The 20,181-nt window shown below is 32.6% G+C and overlaps 1 protein-coding gene and 2 long non-coding RNA genes across 5 annotated transcripts; 1 reads left to right on the plus strand and 2 right to left on the minus strand.

The window, feature by feature from the left end:
• Positions 1 to 3,046: 3,046 nt before the first annotated feature.
• LOC105789071 (probable receptor-like serine/threonine-protein kinase At5g57670) lies at positions 3,047 to 5,623 on the minus strand. Its single transcript, XM_012616294.2, has 7 exons — positions 5,163 to 5,623; positions 4,813 to 5,067; positions 4,538 to 4,695; positions 4,373 to 4,452; positions 4,156 to 4,291; positions 3,924 to 4,073; positions 3,047 to 3,339 (listed from the first exon to the last, which is right to left on the minus strand). Exons 1-7 carry the CDS (start codon positions 5,374 to 5,376, stop codon positions 3,163 to 3,165), a joined length of 1,170 nt encoding a protein of 389 aa, XP_012471748.1. The 5' UTR covers positions 5,377 to 5,623; the 3' UTR covers positions 3,047 to 3,162.
• Positions 5,624 to 10,746: 5,123 nt separating this feature from the next.
• On the minus strand, positions 10,747 to 12,831 carry LOC128032042 (uncharacterized). 2 transcript variants are annotated; one of them, XR_008193759.1, is made up of 5 exons: positions 12,636 to 12,831; positions 12,190 to 12,358; positions 12,009 to 12,071; positions 11,571 to 11,926; positions 10,747 to 11,447 (listed from the first exon to the last, which is right to left on the minus strand). It is a non-coding gene; the product is annotated as an uncharacterized LOC128032042 (long non-coding RNA). The 2 variants fall into 2 exon arrangements; XR_008193758.1 differs by having other exon boundaries at positions 12,190 to 12,831.
• Positions 12,832 to 13,491: 660 nt separating this feature from the next.
• Positions 13,492 to 19,200, plus strand: LOC128039258 (uncharacterized). 2 transcript variants are annotated; one of them, XR_008193760.1, is made up of 3 exons: positions 13,492 to 13,563; positions 15,388 to 16,016; positions 16,123 to 19,200. It is a non-coding gene; the product is annotated as an uncharacterized LOC128039258 (long non-coding RNA). The 2 variants fall into 2 exon arrangements; XR_008193761.1 differs by having other exon boundaries at positions 15,388 to 15,891.
• The last annotated feature ends 981 nt before the right edge of the window (positions 19,201 to 20,181 follow it).

Below are 20,181 nucleotides of genomic sequence, written 5' to 3' on the forward strand. Positions count from 1 at the left end.
CTCTACTTCAAATATCCACATAGGCGGACACAGAGGCTGGGGCACGACCTTGTGTCTCATACTTCGAATTGTACACGGTTGGCCACACAGCCATATTTTCAAGCCACATGATCTGGGCTATGTCACACAGCCGTGTGACTTCTATTTTCAAAATTACCCAATTTTTCCTAAATTTTCTGTTTTGTTTCAAAATGGTCCCTGAATGTTCCCACACTATTTTTAGGGGCCCGTAGGCTCGATTTAAAGCCCATAAGTGTATATTATCCTATAAATTAAATGTGCAAGTGAATGTTTGAATTTAAATTGAATATTTGTTTCTGTTTGAGATTAAATGTTCTAAATTGAACAATAATGCTCCGTAACCCTGATCCGGCAACAGAGATGGGTTAAGGGTGTTACATGTGCGATATGGTTCATACCGCGGTGGCGGAGCCCCCGCATCCCTGATCACCCCCACAAATCCCCTTATTTTGCCACTGTATTTATTTCTTCAACAAGTGACGAGATTCGAATCATACAAACTCTAACAAATGCTTTATAATTGTGTCAAAATCTAATACACCACAAACTCTTAAAAGGTCACCCTTAATCAACTTGAATATGCGCCAAAATGTTTTAAAATTTTTTGTAATTTATAGGAAAAAAAAACCCTTAACAATTAGGGTTAGGGTTTCAAATCTTACTAGGACATCAAGTTCTTGTAAAAGTTAAAAGGCTATGATTTTAACATCAAGGGATTTGATCATGAGATTTATTGATGGAATCGAGACAGTAGAAGTTTTTGAGGTTTGTTTGATGCTTAGGTTCCATTTATTGATCAATTCATTAATTTCTAATTAGATTCCATTTGTTGATCAATTCATTAATTTCTATTAGGTTGTCGAAACCTACAAAAAACAAAAACCTACTTGAAAATATAAAATTAGTAGATAAGAACAAGTAGGATCGTATCCATAGGGATCAATAATAACTTTATTTCTTAAATATAACAAGTAAAGTAAATATGAAGGGGTTTTTGGAAGATCAAAACTAAATTTAACTTAAAAACTTAGTGAAGAAAGCAGTAATTAAAAGTTTAGGAAGAATCAATGAGGAAAAACTTTAGTCAAAGGTAAATTCTCTACTTGATTCATAAATTCAATCATCAATGCAATGATATCTTCAATGCCTTTAATAAATTAGTTCTAGTTGTTTACTTAACATTGGGAAACCAATCCCTCCTTAACTATTCGGTAAACAAGAGCCAACTTATTTAAAATTACTTCCCTTACAATAAATAACCTTATAACTTAACGCCTAAGATTTAACTTACAAGTAGCATTAAGAACGATAGAGACCTAATTCTAACCAACAAACTCACCTCAACAACGTTTATTTAAGTTAGACCATACAATTAAGGCCATTGATTTGACTCAATTCCTTTTAGTTCGCAAGGCTGCCGATGAATTAAATCATGGAAGCTAATTGCAAGGTTATTAACTTGGTAAAGGTTAGTTGTCAAATTGTTCCTGCAATTAATTTACATATGGAAGGGCTGATAGTTTGAGTCTGTTCCTCAATCACTATAACAAACTTATTGATTGGATGAGAAAATTTATTGTCTTGAATCAATTCGAAGTCCAAGTCAAAATTGTGCTTGAACTGGAACTTTCGTTTTATTAATTTATTCAAATTTAATTTTGTTTTCTTATTTCTATTGCAATTTTATTTTGGTTTTTATTTGATTTATGTTATTTATTTTATATTCGTGTTTAATCCTTTTTCTATTATTTAGCATATTTGTATAAATTTTGGTTTTAAGAAATTGTAAAATTGATCATCCGATCTCTATGAAATCAACCTTACTTCATATATATTGCAAATTCAATTTATGTTTTAGGCTTAGAAATTTATTTTGATGGATCGACACCCATCACTAAATATAGTCTTATTTAAATTAGGTTAATATTTAGGTAAAACCCTTTTAAAATTCGCACTTGACCCAAAATTCTAAAGAAGTAATTAATTTCCAAATTTTATAGTTGCTCATTTATGATCTGTCATCTTTTCGGATTTTTTGTCAAATTTTTAGTTATATTAAAAGAAAATAAATAAATATGAGTATATATATTCAATACTTCGTGCTTTCATTTTAACGTCCGATCGCATACTAGTGTCAAATAAAAATTTAAAAAATAAAAATCCGAATAAAGTAATTTAAGGTTAGTAAGAGATCGATATTTGATGATCACTCGTTAACACATTAGTTGACTTATTGTTATTTTCTTCCCTCTATCTGCCATTTTCTCCTTGGAGTTTTCCTTGAATAGTATTTTATGGAAGCAAATATAAAAGGTGCAATGTTTTTCTTTTCCTTAAATTTCATATTCATATTTTTGGTAAACTATTTATTAATCACTAAATTATTTGTAAGTTTTTGTTTTGGTTACATAATTAAAAAAGTTACAATTTAATTACTGAATTATTCAAAAGTTTTCATTGAAGTCACTAAACTATTCAAAAGTTTTTATTTTAGTCATTAGGCTGTTGAGTTGTATTTTTAAAAAAGTCTGTTAATGAGCTTTAAGTGACGATTCGACGATAAGTATGATGGATCAGTACCTATCGGTGAATAGAAAAGCATGTCTTAGATCAAAGTCAATATGACATTTAATGTCGAAGATCGGGAAAAAAAACTATTTAAATTCATATTTACAAATATGTGACATCCAAAATTGTTTCATAAAAAAAAACTAAATTGTATAAGAGAAGAAGAAAGAGAACTTTCGATTTGTGCAGACTATGCGAACATAGAAAGCCTATGACATGGATTTTAACAACCTAATGACTTAAATAAAATTTTTTGAATAGTTCAATGATCAAATTCTAACAATTTAAAATTAAATAACCAAAATAAAAACTTACCCATAATTTAATAATTAATGATATAATTTGCCCATATTTTTTTTTCATACAACTCAAAACTTTAAACCTAAGTTACTCACAACTCAACCTAAATCCAACAAAGTTAGTAGGTCCAATAGGTATCGAATATTGAAATGGAAGGTTTCTTGCCACAATTCACGCTAAATATTATATTCATAACTGCGAAATAGATATTTATATTTACATGAAGACAATTTATAGCAGTGGTTAAAATTTTGTTTATGATTTTGGATTATTTTAATTTTTTCCCCTCAAAGAACTTGCAGTCGAGAGAGAATCATCAGGTGAAAGTGAGAAAGAAGTGTGACATTCATATTCAAGATCCTCAAAGCCCCAGAATTCTTCTTGTTCCTCTTCTTCTGGCATTCTCCACCTCTCTTTATCAGTTTCCCCTTCCATAAGAACTTCCAATACCTATGAATTAGCATTAAAAAATAGAAGAAGATTTTGGTTGGTAAAATTGACATTAAGACAAACATCCTAAAATTCCTAACCAAAAAATCTAAACTACGGAGAAAAAAGGGACAACATGGTAAAATCAAAGTGTTCAAGTAGCATTCCTCGCTGGTGAAAAGGATGTCCAAATTCATTTACAGGCAAACATCCAAAAGGTTGAGAAGACGACAGCTGTCACGATTGTATTATATTCGCATAATTGGTGTTTTTAAATACCCCCTATTATAATTTAATGATCGTTATTAGTGTGAAAAAATTTACCTAATAATTTAATAAAAAATCAAATGTTGCTTTGATTACTTTATAAAAATATTGAAGAGAGTGACACGAAATTTAAAAAAGATATGTGACAAGTTGGCAGAAAAATATTGCATGTGTAAAAAAACTTGGTCTCAAAACACAACTAGACAGGTGGGTATTGATTGAAGCAATAGCTGGTTTGAAAATTACATCATCCTATATATGATAAATATATGTGGAAGTAATTGAATTTGTTGGTTATCTAGGATGATTGGTGAGAGCAGGAATAGCAGATAAAATACCTCATTCATGGTGGGACGCCAGGCTGAAGAGGCTCGAATGCAGAGGGATGCCGTGAAGGCAAGTCTCTTTAGCTGTGAAATATCGTAGGACCCTCCAAGCCTTGGATCTACCAATTTTTCCATCTCTTCACGTTTCAACAGTGGTTTTGCCTGTTGAGTTTCGAAAGTTAAACAAGGAATCTCATCCATTACTTTTTTTTTTTTTTTTTAAAGAGGCATGCATTAGCATTACCCAGCAGTGCAAGCTTTGGTGAGAGGCGTCAACTGGTTTCCTCCCTGAAATCATCTCTAACAAGAAAACTCCAAAGGCAAACACATCTGTTTTCTCATCCACTGTTCCATGCATGAAGTACTCGGGTGCTAAATGCCTGCATCACCTTTACATCTTATTTTAATTCTGACCTAAAGAAAAGAAAATAACAGAGAAAAAGGGTTGTTGAATAGGGTACCCAAATGTCCCTTCAATTGGAGCAATAGAATGGTGTGTCCATTGAGAAGGAAGCCATTTTGCTAGTCCAAAATCTGATATCTAAATTAAAACATGAATTCCGAAAAGAAAGGTCAAACTCAAATACACTACAGTGAACAACCAGAGTTTATTTTGATATAGGTACCTGAGGTTCAAAATCTGCAGCCAATAGAATATTTGAAGACTTAATGTCACGGTGAATTATCCTTCTTTTGCACACTTTATGCAAGTAATAGAGTCCTCTGGCAGTACCAACTGCTATCTTATATCTTGTTTTCCAATCCATTGGTGGCAAATTCGCATCTGCATCAACAAAATCTCAATGAAGAACATACAACTGGTACTAAATGAAACCCAGATATGTGAAACATTTCAATCTATGGGCGAGAATCGAGAAAACCAAAATTTGGCATTTTGTACCATGAAGAAGAGAAGCAACGGACCCTCTGGAGGAGAACTCAAAGATGAGATAAAGGCCATTGTCGATACAACAGCCTAAAAGTGACAATACATTTGGATGGCAAACATGACCAATGGTTCCAATTTCTGTCAAGAAATCCTTCTCTTTCCTTTCATCAGTACAAGCTTTTGTTAGTCTCTTCACTGCAATCTCTTCCCCATCCTTTAGTACTCCTTTGTATACCTCTGCATACCCTCCTTTCCCTACCAAATTCTCTGTTTATTCACATATAATCAAATGGAAGATGTTAAGCCATCCACAAGAAAATACAAAAATTTGAACCCAAGAAAAAAAATATACTTGAACAAACCTGAGCTAAAAGCATTGGTGGCAACAAAAATTTCTTCAAAGGAGAAGCTTCTCCACGAAGGTCGCTGAGAACGCTCTGCAACAGAAGCAATTTTAAAACTATCATTGTTGGTGTCTTCTTCGAAAACCCCATGTTGGTTGGCACCACCTTCTTCGAAACTGCGTCTTTTTAATGAGAATAACCGTTTCAAGCTGTTGGTCCGTATATACTTCATCGCAACAGTGAGAAACAATAAAGGAAACTCTGTTTCTGTTTCATGCAGGAGGCAGGTAGCAACCAAGATAAGACAGTGTTGGGGAGAAAAAGAAAATCTCAAAAGCAGTTCAACTATCCACCTTTTTTTTCTAGATGATGGAGTTCAAGAAGAGGGAGGAGTCAAAGATGGGATGTTTGAGTGGTTAGAGGACAATAGAGGTCGGGGAAAGCGGCATTGGAAATTACTTTTGTGGGTGATAATGGCTAATTAATAAATGTGAGCCAGTGCTAAACAGGAGACTTAAATGCAATGCCTTAAAAAATAAAAAAAATTAAAAAAAAACTTTTTCCTATTTTTATTTAGGTTTTTATAATTTTTTTTTTCTAATATGTCTTTACGATTTTACTTGTATAAGTATAAATTAAAATTTTAAAAGTTATTGCAATCATATTAAAAAGTTAAAAGATTTATTTGCACATAAATGTTTATTTTGATGCATCGATTAAATTTTATAAGTATTAAATTTATATTATAAAGTTATTTGATTGATTTTATTTGATAATAGTAAATTTTAATTTTTTAATTTATTAATTTATAATTTTAATCTTATTAATATGGTATTATTTATTTTATTTTGAATGGGTTAGTTTTGATTTTTGATATAATAAATTTTATTATAAAATCTTTTAATCAAATTGGTATAAATTATTTCAATTTTATCCAAATATATTTTCAAGTGTTATAAACTCAAAAACAAAGTTTCTAAATGACTTAAACTTTCTATAAAAGTTTTTGAACCATATTTTTAAAAGTTTCTAATCTTGTCTCGAGACAGACCAACATCTACGCTAAAAATGCTTTAAAGGAACATTGTCTCGAGACAAAGCCAACACCAAAGCAAAGGTAAGTTTCAAGGGAGCCTTGTCTCGAGACATATAGATTGTTTTGAGACACGAAGTAAATTATCTTGAGACAAGTTATTTGTGTCTTGAGACCTCCAGCTCTAACAGTCATATTTTGTTCTTCCTAACTTGAGATAAGGGGTTTGTATTTCAAAACACATTGTTGCAGGTTGCATTAAATGCACGAAATAAATGCTCCCTATGACTAGAAACTCCCTACAACGGCTTAACTCTTGTAAACACACACATCTTTAAGAGTTCTTCATTGTTTATATTTTTCCTTTGTACTTGCTAAAAGATATTTAAGGTTTTTGAGATATAAAATCTTAAGTAATTTGTTAAGAGCTATAGTTGAGCTTTGTAAAAGCTAGAGGGTTGTAGTTTAGCCACAAAAATTAGGGGGAATGTTATATCTTAGTTTTGTGAAAAAATAGGGATTGTAGATGTTATACCGTTTCTTTAAAAGGTAATAATTCAAGTATAGTGAATTAGGGTCGAACTACTATAAATTGAATTGTCCAAAATTTTCTTCCATTTTCTTATCATTTAGAAAAGTTTGTAGAATTTTTTTAAAAATATCAATTCACCCTCCCCTTAGTATTTCCGGCTTAATGAATGTTTTGGATAAAAGTTAAAGATAATAATTTGAATATTTTAATTTTTAATGAAATGGGAAAATGGTTTACTTCAAAATAAATTTTTAAATAAAATAGCTATCTACTTACTTATCATATTCAACAATTTTTTGTTGAAAATTTTATATTAAGTAAAATGTTAATATGGTTATCAAACACAATTAAAAAATTAAATGTTGAAAATTTTCATTAAATAAAAATATGCACGATAATAAATATGTACTTAATTTAAAATTTTCAAACTAAAAAATGTTGACAATAACTTCTTGACTTAGTGGGAAGAGTATTACATTATGAGGCATGAGAGAAAGCTTGGGTTCAATCCCAAGTGACCCCATCCCTCACCTTAAAAAAGTGTTCGATAACCTAAGTATGTTGATAGTTATCAAAAAATCTAATTATATTTCTTACTTAATTTTATGAAATATACATATTAATTCTTTTATTAAGTTTAAGTCATGAAAAGATAATAAAAAAATTTGACTTGACTTGGATCTGCCTTCTCTGGCACGTCTCTGTCTGCCTTCTCTGGTAGGGTTTTGTTTTATTATTTTTTCAGTCTATTGATTTAGCGGCGGCAGCTAGTTCTTTCGTTTTATTTTGCTTTTGTGATTTGGTGTTTTGGTTCGCATACGTCTACAATTATGGAGACAGAGTTTGCTGGGCTGAAGATTAATGAGGAAGAAGAAGAAATCTTACAGTTTCAATTTGAGCCAATAACAGAAACAGAGGTAGAGACTTTTAAATTAGTGGGATGTTTTTTAATTGCTAGCACTATTCACTTTCCAGCGATGAAGAGCACAATGGCCAATCTATGGCATCTAGTTCTGGGGGTGCAAATAAGAGATCTAGGAGGGAAAAGATATCTATTTCAGTTTTTCCATGTTATGGACATGGAGAGGGTGTTTAAGGGGTCCCCGTGGACATTCAATAATCATCTATTGCTTCTACATAAATTGCAACTGACAGAGGATCCATTAATTGTTCCTTTGATCTATACCCCTTTTTGGGTACAAATTCATGATATTCCTGCAGGTTTTTTTTCAGAAAGGCTGGCAATTCAATTGGGAAACTTTATAGGCACTCATATGGAGTATGATGGATCAAATCTGGGGAAAGAAAACTAAAATTTTATGAGAATTAGAGTTCAAATTGATGTAAGATACCCTCTGAAAAGGAAGAAACAGATCTTATTTTTTGGCAAATGTTCATATGTCAGATTTAGATACGAACGACTATCTCTTTTTTGCTTCTATTGTGGGCGATTGAGACATAGCGACTCATTTTGTGAAGCGAAGATGGCGTTAGGAGTAGAAGTTGGGGAGATGGGATGGGATCTATCTTTAAGAGCTCAATCTCGAAGAGCTCTAGCAATGAATAGCGTTTGGTTGCAAGAAGAGGAAGAAGATTGGGGTGGAAATAAAGAAAAGCTTCAAGTATTAGAATCTAGTACAAGAGATTTAAGAAGAAGCTTGGGACAAAACAGAAATATAGATCCAATATTAGGATTTAATCTAGAAGGACAATCATCGATCTTCAAAAAGGGTGAAACTTCTATACCTTAATGGATCATGATTTAGAGGATAGGGCGTTTTCTGTGGAGGAAGGGAAGAAGAGAGCAAGGGGGAGATTGAAGACGTTCTTGCCAAGGAAGAGAATAGCACTTTGGAGTTAAGGAACCGAAGAGTTGGAGATACTAATATTGTTATATCGGCGGCTGCCAAGAGGCAAGTCAACCGGTCACAATGAAAATCTTAAGCTGAAATGTCCGAGATTTGGGGAGCCCACGGACAATGCATAGACTTCGGCATTGCTGAGGTTATACAGTCTCCATATAGTCTTCTTTTTGGAGACAAAGATTGACAGAAGGAGAATTGAGCAAATTCGAAGAAGGTGTGGTTTCCTCAATGGAATTGAAGTGGACACAACAAGATCTCGAGGTGGATTATGTCTGGCTTGGCGTGGGGATATCAGTATCAGACTTCAAAACTATTCCAAAAGTTATATTGATATGCTAATTGAGGACGCAGAGGGGGAAAAGAAATGGAGATTTATAGGATTTTATGGTTCTCCTTATTCGAATAAAGAAGAATCATGGAACTTGCTGAGACAATTGAGTAATGTAAGGGAGTTGCCTTGGATGGTTTGTGGTGACTTTAATGAAATTTTATTTGGCTTTGAAAAAAGGGGGGTTTGCCTCGAAGGAAGGGAGAATAGAAGTTTTTAGAACGATTTTAGAGGATTGCAATCTTAGGGACATGGGATTCTCTAGAAGATGGTTCACTTGGGAAAGAGGAAATCTGCCAGAAACAAATATTTGAGAACGATTGGATAGGGGAGTGGCTACGGAAGAATGGATTTCTTTGTTCCCGAAATTTCAAATTAGACATATGTCTCACTCTTTTTCAGATCATTGTCCGTTGCTCATTACTACCAAGCAAGAGGATAAGAAAAAAATTGATAGAGGTTTTAAATTTGAAGCATGATGGGTGCTGGAGGACCGTTTCTTTTCTGAAGTTCAAAGTATTTGGGGAACGACCAAAGGTGACGTGCTAAGCAAGATGGAAAGTTTGAAAAGAGGTCTTATAAAATGGGCTGATAAGATACAGAATAGCAGGAAAGGGAAGAAAATGATGTTAATATCAAAACTGGTTAGTTTGGAGGAGAATGAAAGAAATGATGAAAATTTGATAGAGCTCATTGACACAAAAATTCAACTTGATTTTGAGATTGAAAAAGATGAGTGCTATTAGGAACAAAGGGCGCGGGTTAATTGGCTAAAATTTGGGGACAATAATACAACGTTCTTTCATAAACAGGCAACCATGAAACGTCAAAGAAATTTTATCAACAGAATGGAATCAGATGATGGTAAGGAAACAGAAGATATTTCAGAAATGGAGGATATTACCAGGTTGTATTTCCAAAAGCTGTTCTCGGTTGGGAGAAGGGGAAATTACAACAGAATTCTGGCAGGAATTAAGCAATGTATCTTCGATACGGACAATCTGACATTAAAGGCAAAGTACACAAAAGAAGAGATCTGTGAGGCACTTTTAAAATTAGGCTCAACAAAAGCACCAGGAGAGGATGGATTCCCAGCAATATTCTACCAAAAATGCTGGTCTATTATCGAAGAGGAAGTTTCATCGTTCTGCCTTAATCTACTGAATGGAGGTATGGATGTCAGCTCAATAAACAAAACGAATATAATTTTAATTCCTAAAATTTCTAATCCTGTGAATATCATCAATTTTAAACCAATCAGTTTATGTAATGTGCTTTATAAATTGTTGGCCAAAGTTATTGCAAATCGTCTCCGTCTCGTGATGAATAGATGTATTGATTTAGCTCAAAGTGCTTTTATTCCTGGGAGACTAATTAGCGATAACGTTTTATTAGCCTATGAAGTTCTTCACTCTTTGAAGAATAAAAGAATAGAAAAAAAGGGCTTATGGCAGTGAAACTGGACATGAGTAAGGCATATGACAGGGTTGAATGGTGCTTTGTTGAAAAAATAATGAAAAAATTAGGGTTTGATTCAGAGTGGGTTGACAAGATGAAATGTGTTTCAACAGTATGATATTCAGTGGTTCTCAATGGCGTCAATGGAGAAAGTTTTTTCCAGTCTAGAGACCTTAGACAAGGAGATCCTTTGAGTCCATTTTTATTTCTGTTTTGTGGAGAAGGACTTTCTAGTCTTCTAAGGCAAGAACGGAAGGAAATTTAATTCGAGGAGTGAAAGTTAGTAGAAATGGTCTGCAGATTTCACACTTGTTATTCGTGGATGATTGCATTCTGTTTGGAGAAGCCATAGAGAGAGGAGCTACTGTTTTGAAAAATATCTTAAAGGAATATGAGCTCAGTTCTGGCCAATGTGTTAATTATAATAAATCCACAATCTTCTTCAGTACAAATACACAGGAGGAAGAAAAAAGAGTTATTGTTCGAATGCTTGGTGTTCGTAGATCGAATAATCCAGAAAGGTATTTAGGACTTCCAAATTTAGTGGGCAGAGGAAAGAAAGCAGCTTTTCAAAGCTAAAAGGACAGATTAAAACAAAGAATTGATAACTGGAGTGTTAAATACCTCTCTCAAGGTGGAAAAGAGGTTTTTATTAAGGTAGTATTACAGTCAATTCCAACTTATTCTATGGCGTGTTTTTTACTTCCTAAGTCTCTTTGTAACGAGTTGGAAGGTATAATAGCCAGATTCTGGTGGGGAAAAATCGGGGAAAGAAGGGGATCCATTGGTGTGCTTGGAAGGATGTGTGTGTCTTGAAAGAAGCAGGTGGCCTTGGTTTTAGAAAACTTGATAAATTTAATATTGCATTATTAGCTAAACAGGGTTGGCGTCTTATTAATTTTCCAGATTCTTTGTTAGCCCGAGTATTGAAAGCTAAATATTATTCGAATGCGTGTTTTCTAACGGCTCAATTAGGAAATTTACCTTCGCTCACCTGGAAGAGTATCTGGTCGGCAAAAGGTATTCTTGAAAAAGGTCTCTACTGGAGAGTTGGCAAAGGGGATCGTATTTCTATTTGGGAGGACCTCTGGATTTCGGGCAATGAAGACGACAGATTGCAAAGTCATCAGAGAGATGGAAATATTAAGTTAGTTTTGGATTTGATTGATGCAGATAGAAGAGAGTGGAAAGCTGATATAATTTCTTTTACCTTCAATGCGGAAGTTGTTAAAAAGATCTTGCAAATTCCATTGGCAACGACAGCAAATGAAGATTTCCAAGTCTGGAGAAGAGAACCCTCTGGCAAATTTTCGGTTCAGAGCGCCTACAAACTATTACAGGAGGGTACTCAAAATCCTATTGATTTACAAACTGAGACTAAATTTTTTTACAAAAAACTATGGGATTTACAAATTCCCCCGAAAATCAAAGTTACAATATTGGGAATCTCTTGGAATTACATTCCTACTTTTGCTAATTTGAAGATCAAATGAACAGTTACAGATGCTCGATGTCCTCGATGCAAACTGGAAGAGGAGGACTGTAATCATATTTTTCGTGGATGCTCTACAACAAAAGAAGTTTGGAGACTCACACAGTTATCATGGATACTTATTAATACTCAAGATACTTTTTGGAATTGGCTTACATGGGTTTTTAGTCGCGGGACAAACGAACAGTGCCGACTTTTCTGTTGCGGGCTTTGGATTATCTGGACAAGCAGGAACAAATTTGTTTACAAAAACAGAAAAACAACAAGCAGGGATATCTCTCATAAAATTTCAGATTTTCTCTCTGAGCTAAGAGGAATCGAGGAGAAGAAACTTAACTTGGCAGGAGATGGTGTTCCGCGAACTGTTGAGAGATGTACGAGAATCTCAGTCTACTTTGATGCGGCCTTTGATCAGCAAAATGCAAGATATGCTTCGGGACTGATTGTTCGAGGCGAGGGTGGGGAGATTTTGGTCTCAAAGTCAGTTATCCATACCAACATTGCAACTCCATCCGCGGTAGAAACACATGCAGGGTCACAAGCCCTAGTGTTAGGAAGATCTATGGGGTTAAAGATTTACAAATAATGGGAGATTCGAAAACGATTATCAAAAAGTGTCAGAGTTCAGAACAAGACAGATCGGTCATCGGAGCAATCATCAAAGATATTCAAGAGATTAAAACCAATTTTAATAGTATTTGTTTTTGTTATATTCCGAGAACTGATAATATTTTTGCCCATTTGGTTGCAATAGAAGCTTTAAAGAAGGGAGAAGAACATTACCTGGCTGGGGCGATTCCGAATACCGTCCGACAAGCAGCGGAGAGGATGAATCCAAGATATTAAGATTAAGAGCAAAGAGGTGACTGTTGGAAGGAGTAGCAAACGGCAAAAAGATTTGGGGAAATCTGCTACTATTAATGGCTAGGTCGGTGATGGGAAATGAAAAGATAATGGAGGCCAGCTGTTTCTGATCAACTGAGATTTCTAGAAGCATTTTTTTTTTATTTGTATTTTCTTATTTTATTAGGGCCATTTCTTTTTTCAATTTTTTTTTTTTTGAATTATGGGCCAATATGTTGAAGGCCTGTTCTGTTTTTTCTTAGTTTTGTTTTAGGTCTGCTTAACTAGACTACTAAGCCTATTTGGCTCTTTTATTATATCTCAGTTGAAATTTCAAAAAAAAAATTTATGAAATATACCAAATAGATTTTATAACTTAAATCAGTACTTAATTTTTTAGTTGATCTGTAATGGCCCAAATTTGAGGTTATCGGAACAGTGGTTTCGGGACCACAAATCCGATGAGAAAAATTTTATTTTTCTTATATTTTTATGGTCTACAATTTCACAAAATGATTTCGTGAAAATTTCGTTCGAAAATTTTGACGTTTGGGCACTCAATTTAGTCAAAAGGATAAATTGTAAAAAGTGCAAAAGTTGAGTTCTACATGTTAGAGGTGTCCAATTATTATGAAACTTTAAATTGGAGGTCCTTATATGGTAATTATACCATTGGTAACTTGGTAGACAAAAATGGACATGAGATAAGTGAAATAGAAAATTTTTAAGTTAGGGGCAAATTGGTAATCTAGTAATTAAAATGAATTAAAAGGGAAAAAGATGGCAAATTATGCTCATCTTCTTCATATGAACGAAATCAGCAAGGGGAGAAGCCATAGTTAGGGTTTTCAAGCTTCCAAGCTCCATAGTAAGTGATCCCAAGCCCGCTTTTAATGTTCTTTACGTTTTGAGATCCCTAGCTTAATTTAGCTTATTCTAGCAATAATTTAACCTAGGGTTTATATTTGGAAAAATACCCATAGGTGAAAAGTGTTTATTTTGATGTTTTATGATAGAATATGAAGCTATAAATTATGTTAAACAACTTTTGCTAAGCGATTTTAAGTGAAAACGAGTAAAACGACATAATCGGTAAAAAGACCTAATGTTCATAAGTACATGTTAGAGTGGGAATTTGATGTTGCCATAGGAGGGGAAAATGTTCAGAATGTTATAAAACATAAGAATAAGAGATGAAGTTTAATTTCCGAGCCTTGGGGCAAAAATGTAATTATGTAAAAGTTTAGGTGATAAACTATGAATGGAAATCATAAAAGGGTAAAATTTTGCAAAGAAACAGAATTCAGACAGCACTGTGACGTGACTTTGAAAAATCACCTAGGATGGTATAAAATGAATTAGAGGATGAATGATATATGGAATTAAAGCTTGTTGAGTCTATTTTCATGGAAAAATAACAGTGTAGAAAAAGGAAATTTATATTTTAAGATATGTGAATTTTAGTAAGATAGGGTCAGAACTGTTTTGGAGTCCCTGTTCTGAGTTTAGAAAATAATTAAAATTGTACAAAATGGTTATGAGTTGAAATTTACATGCTTAGATTCCTTAATGAGTCTATTTTCTGTAGGAACAAGTGGGAATAGCATATGAAAATTCTATAATGAGAAAAATTATTTTTAGTAACAAGAGGTCAGAATAGTCAAATGGTGAAACAGGGGAGACTTTAACTAATAAACTGTACTAATTGGCTGAACCAAAAATTCTAAAAATTTTATGGTAGGAAGATATATGAGTCTAGTTTCAAGGAAATTTTACGGAGTTAAATTTTTAGTTCCGTAGCTCAAGTTATAATTAATTTAGTGACTGCTGCGCAATTGGACAGCTTTGCTGTAAATAGTGAAAATAATTTGCAAAAGTAAATTTTTATGCTCCGAATTAGTAAGATAAGTTAAGTAATGCCTCGTGCTCGACTCCGGCAACGGTCTCGGGTAAGGGGTGTTACATGATCAAACAACACCTAAGTTGATTTAAAAAAAATATTCAAAATAAATTATCTATTTACTTTTGCTTTAAAAAACATCAAACTTTCAATTTATTATATTTATTTTTATCCAAAACTACTCAAATATTATAAAATATGATATTAGTAAGATTAAGATTATGAAATAAGTAATTTCAAAAATTAAAATTATTATTATCAAGCAACAAAATTATATTCAATACTTATTTTTTATTAAATAACAAGTAATTTTATAATACAAGTTCAATATTTATACAATTTTGTACTAGAAATTCTATATTTAACCTTTTAGCATTTAATTTTTCTATTCATCAATAAACACCTTATTTTTATGTAAAAGATTTAAAATTCGTTTATGATAAAATTTTAAAAAAAATCATTTAAGTTTGAATAAAAGATAAAATGATTAATTTATATTATTGTTAAGACTTTCCATGAAAATAAAAGTGAATTTACATTTCTTTTTAAACACACTAACATTCATTATGAAAGAGCAAACTACAGGAGATCTTGTAACTTAAGGGTTGTGGATCCAATCCAACAGACAAGCCTCATATAAAGATCATTTAGCAACCCACACAACCCAGTGAAATAACAAAGAACTATTATAATCATTAGGAACAAAGTAAAGAATGTTTGCTAATATTGTCGAAGATTCTCAAATATGTTCTAAATCTCGACTCAAGGTGACAATGCAAAGCTTGTTTTCAGATTCCATGATGACTTGCTGCCATTGCTGATCATGTAGAAGTTTTAAGCCAAGCCTTAAAGCGTAGGCTTTAGCTGCTAATACTGAGGAAGAAGATACATCCATGATGGTCACAAGCTAGGGAAGCTATTCCAACATTTCAAAAAGTGGAGGAGAGAGTTCCATCATAATTAATCTTTAAGCTATCTTCCAGTAGGATTTAAGTAGAATCTTGAGATCGAGGGAGGCTGACCCGTGCTTTTGGGGGATTTTTTGAATTAAAAAAAGAATAACCTTGGAAGGCTCTATTCCAAACTTGAAATGATTCTTTTGATTTTCTTTCGAATATGCTAATGTCACGGGCCTTCTAAATTTCTTAGAAAATGAAGGTCACAAGATTAGGGCTAAGAATAGAATTTGATGATGCAAACTTGACTTGAATACAGATCCGACATTGTGTAAAGGAGGGAAAATCTACAAGATTCTTCGAGTCATAATGAAAAACCGAAACTTACCATGTGGCATAGGTATTTGAGAGACTTCGATGTCTTCTAACTAAATTTTCATTAGAAGCGACCGCATTGAGACAAGTGCTTAGTTTTTGGGGAGCAAGTTAAAATTCCAAATTGAAGCCCATTCTTGTTTCTTTAAGGTTCAATTTGAATAACTAGCATCATAAGAGAAGTCTTCATAAGAATTTCTAAGAAGATGATAACACAATTTGATGATAAATTGACTATTTTTTTTAATGATGCCAGATAAGTGAATCTACACCTCATGATTACCTCCACCTCATGAGTGTTGAATGTTTCAATTCACCTTTCCCTTTCATTATTCGAGGAGAGATGTCTAACCAAGTGAAAACCATGATTCGAGACTTGGAAGTTAGGAAGTGATGGGATCCATTTATCCACCCCAACTATAAATAAGATTACGATTCCCCACATTCCATCAGGTGCAACAGCTCGATTTTTAGTGATGTCGGAAACAGTGGTTCGAGGCCATCAAATTTGGTGAGTAAACTCGTAAATTTTATTATTTAATATTTACGAGTCAAATATGGTTTTAAAAATTTTGAATTAGTAATTTATGAATTATTAGATTCGAGTGATAAAACTCTAGTTCAAGTGGTTTTAGAAAATGAGGTATTGGGACATCGTTTCTATAAATCGAGTCGTAAATATTTTTATAAATATTTACGGAGTTCCATTAAAGTATTATTAAAGTTTCGTTGGAAAATTTTAACGTTTCGATAGTTAATTAATAAAAAAGGACTAAACTGAAAAAGGTGCATAACTTGCTAATTATAATACTAAAGTGACTAAATGGCTTGACTAATAAATAAGGAGGGAATTAAGTGATAAATATGCCTAAATCAATGGATGAGGCAGCATATGAATAAAATAAAATAAAATAAAAAGAAACAATGGCAAAATTGTAATTATGTTGAAATTAATAAGACAAATTGAAATTTAAAAGCATTCTAGGCTTTTCTTCTCCAGTTTTCGGTTTAAAACAGAGAAGGGAGAGAGCTCAAGCTGGTTTTCATATTTTTTTGTAGGTAAGTTCAATTTAGCCCCATTTTCAATAATTTTTATGTTTTTGAGATTGTTACAATTAGGTTCAACTAAATCTTACTCTAGTTTTTTATTTTGTTAAATATTTTGAATGTTGCCATTGATGAATCTATATGATTTTAGTTATTAAATGATAAATTTTAGATGTTGGTTGATATTTAAAGGTATTTTATTAAGTAATTTTGATGAATTTTTATTAGGGACTAATTTGTTGAAATAGTAAAAATACAAGGATTTGTTGTGAAATTATTGAAAATTTTGGCTGTATTGAATGCCATGAATATTCTGCTAGCATGATTTTGCATTAAAAATGGTTAATTTGCATGATTTGGGCTCATGGACTAAATTGAATAAAAGTAAAGCTTTAGGGGTAATTTTGTAAAAATGTTAAAAATGACCAAATTGCATGAAATGAATTGTTTTATTATTTAAATTAATAAATTGAATGAAATATTAATTTAGATCAAGATCGGGTGGAAAATCGAGGGAAATAGAAAATTACCAAAATGCCTCTGTATCTTAGTATTTATGCAATTTAGCCTGGTAAGTTCGTATGAACTGTATTCTGTATAATTTTGATTAAAATGAATTTTATTTGATGATGGATATTATATATGTGTGTGTTCTATTGTTGGAATTAAATTGTTATTGAAAATATACTATCAAATTTAATACTCAGTTTGGATTGAACGCGGGATTGAGTTAAATCGTTCTGTCGCAAATGATGAATTGAGGAATAAGACCATAACTAGGTTATGGCACTATGAACGTAAGACCATGGTTGGACCATGGCAGTGTTTATATGTAAGACCGTAGCTGGGCTATGGCATTCTGATGATAAGACCATAACTGGGTTATGGCACTATAACCGTAAGACCATGGTTGGACCATGGCAATATTTATATGTAAGACCATAGCCGGGCTATGACATTCTGATGATAAGACCATAACTGGGTTATGGCACTACGAATGTAAATGATGAATTGACGAAAAAAATGTAAAGGATGAATTGAAGGAAAATTACCCAAGTAAACCGAGGTTCAGCATTTGTTGCAAACTTTCGTGTTTACTTTCTGTTTAGCTCTCATGAGCTTCTGTTTAGCCTTCGGGCTTCTAAAAATGATGTACTCAAATCTGTAAGTCGTTCTTCGAAAGGTAAAATGTCGAGAGTTGTCTTAAATGATATATATTTGTATATGAAGAAATGGTAAGAGAATGATATGTATTATGATATGTATTTATATCAATATCTTGATATGTTGATATATGGAAATTATGTAAGTTGAGACAAGTAATAAACTCAAGTGTAATATGTTGAGATAGTAAGGTTATTGATGTTGAAATTATATGAAATATGTTCAAGTACGCTAACAAGTGTTCTTGTTTGATGCTTAGGGAAATGCCAAGCTATTGGTTGAACGGTAATATGCTTAATTATAAAATGCATTGAAATGGTAAGTGCTCAAATGAAAATATGTTTGTGTTCATGAAAGAGTGGTAAGTTTAAAGTTATGTAATTTCTTATGAAAGACTTATTATATGATTAATTCGAAAAAGGCTATGTTTAAATGCATTAGCTTGTGGCTATGGTTGAATGATATGTTTATGATTGGTGTGTTATGCATATGGAATGGGTGTAGAAAATAAAGAAATGCAAGTGAAAATAAAGAAATTTAGAAGAGTATAAAGTTGTTTAAAATCCTATTATGCTAGGGATAATATGTACAAGTGATGATGTGGATTTATTTACCTTGTGAGTTGATGAATATAGCCACATGAGTATTGTGGTATCAATATTAAATTATTCTTGATATTTATAAATTTCATATTTGAAATGAATGGACCTGATTAAATTTTATACGAGCTTACTAAGCATTTATTGCTTACGTATTTGTTTTTCTTTACTTTTCAGATTATCGGAAGCTCAATTGGGTTGGAAGCTTGTCGGAGATATATCACACTATCCATTGGTTCTATTGGTATTTTCGAATGTTTTGATTTTGATTATAATGGCATGTATAGGTATTTTGTTTAATGATGGTTTATATGTAGTGTGTTGAGTTTAGCCACTTATTTTGGCTTGTTTTGAATGTCCAATTATGGCTTGTTGATATATGTAATGTTGATTGTAGATAGACACAAAATTGGTGAGAAATATGGCTTGTAAAATGGTCTATTTTTGTTCACACGGGCAGAGACACGGGCATGTGTCCCCTACTTCTAAGAAAACTTTTGAAATTTTGGGAAAAATTCCCTGAATACTCGGTTTAGTTATGATTCACTTCTAAGGTGAATATTGGGCCTCGAAGGTCCATCTAAGGGACAATATGAGTGTTATATAATTGATTCTTAATATGTATAACAAAATTTGGGAAATGTCTGTATTTAATTCGTAAAGTTCGGTAATGCTCTATAACCTTGTTCCGGTAATGAATGAGGGTTAGGGGTGTTACATCAGGAATCATTCTTAATAAGTATAATTCTCTCCTTGAGACTATTCCAAGCCCGCAATGGGGCTCGAGATGGTGGTGTGCTAATGGGAGAAAAAGAATGAAAGTAAATCCCCTTCAAAATTTGTTCCCAAGAAGCATTTAGATCTTTAAGGAGTTGCCATTCTTGATTCGCTAGAATAATTGTGTTAACATTTTGAAAGTTTTTGAAATCCATGCCTCTATCACTTTTTTCCTTTTCAATTTAAGTCACCTCATCCAAATATTTTTACAATGGTTTTTATATGTTCCACCTCACCAAAACCCATCTATAAGGGTGTTAGGTTCATTGCACACTGAATCAAGAAGCTTGAAATAATGCATGACGAAGATAGGAATTTATGAAACAACCATTTTAATAAGAATTTCCTTTCCCGTTTGAGATAGAAGTCTTACTTTCTATTTTTGAACTTTTGATTGCACTTGTTTTAAAACGAAGTTGAATGCTTCTGATTTATTTCGACCCCAAATAGTAGGAAGAGTGAGATAGTTACCTTGGCAATTAATAGAGACAACTCCCAAAGAATGTTGAATATGGTGCTTTAGACTCATGCACATATTAGGAGGGAAGAAAATTGAAGATTTTGAGTGGTTAACCTCTTACCCTATTACTTCTTAGAAAAGGTTGAGAATTTTCTTTATAGTGTCATAATTAATAGGCAAAAAGTTGAAACTTAATTATAAATCATTGGAGCCTCAATTGAATATGTCCAATCGGTCCCTTCAATTGCCCGTTAAAACTAGAAATCAA

Source organism: Gossypium raimondii, chromosome 2 (genome assembly GCF_025698545.1).
Source record: "Gossypium raimondii isolate GPD5lz chromosome 2, ASM2569854v1, whole genome shotgun sequence".
Lineage (NCBI taxonomy): Eukaryota > Viridiplantae > Streptophyta > Magnoliopsida > Malvales > Malvaceae > Gossypium > Gossypium raimondii.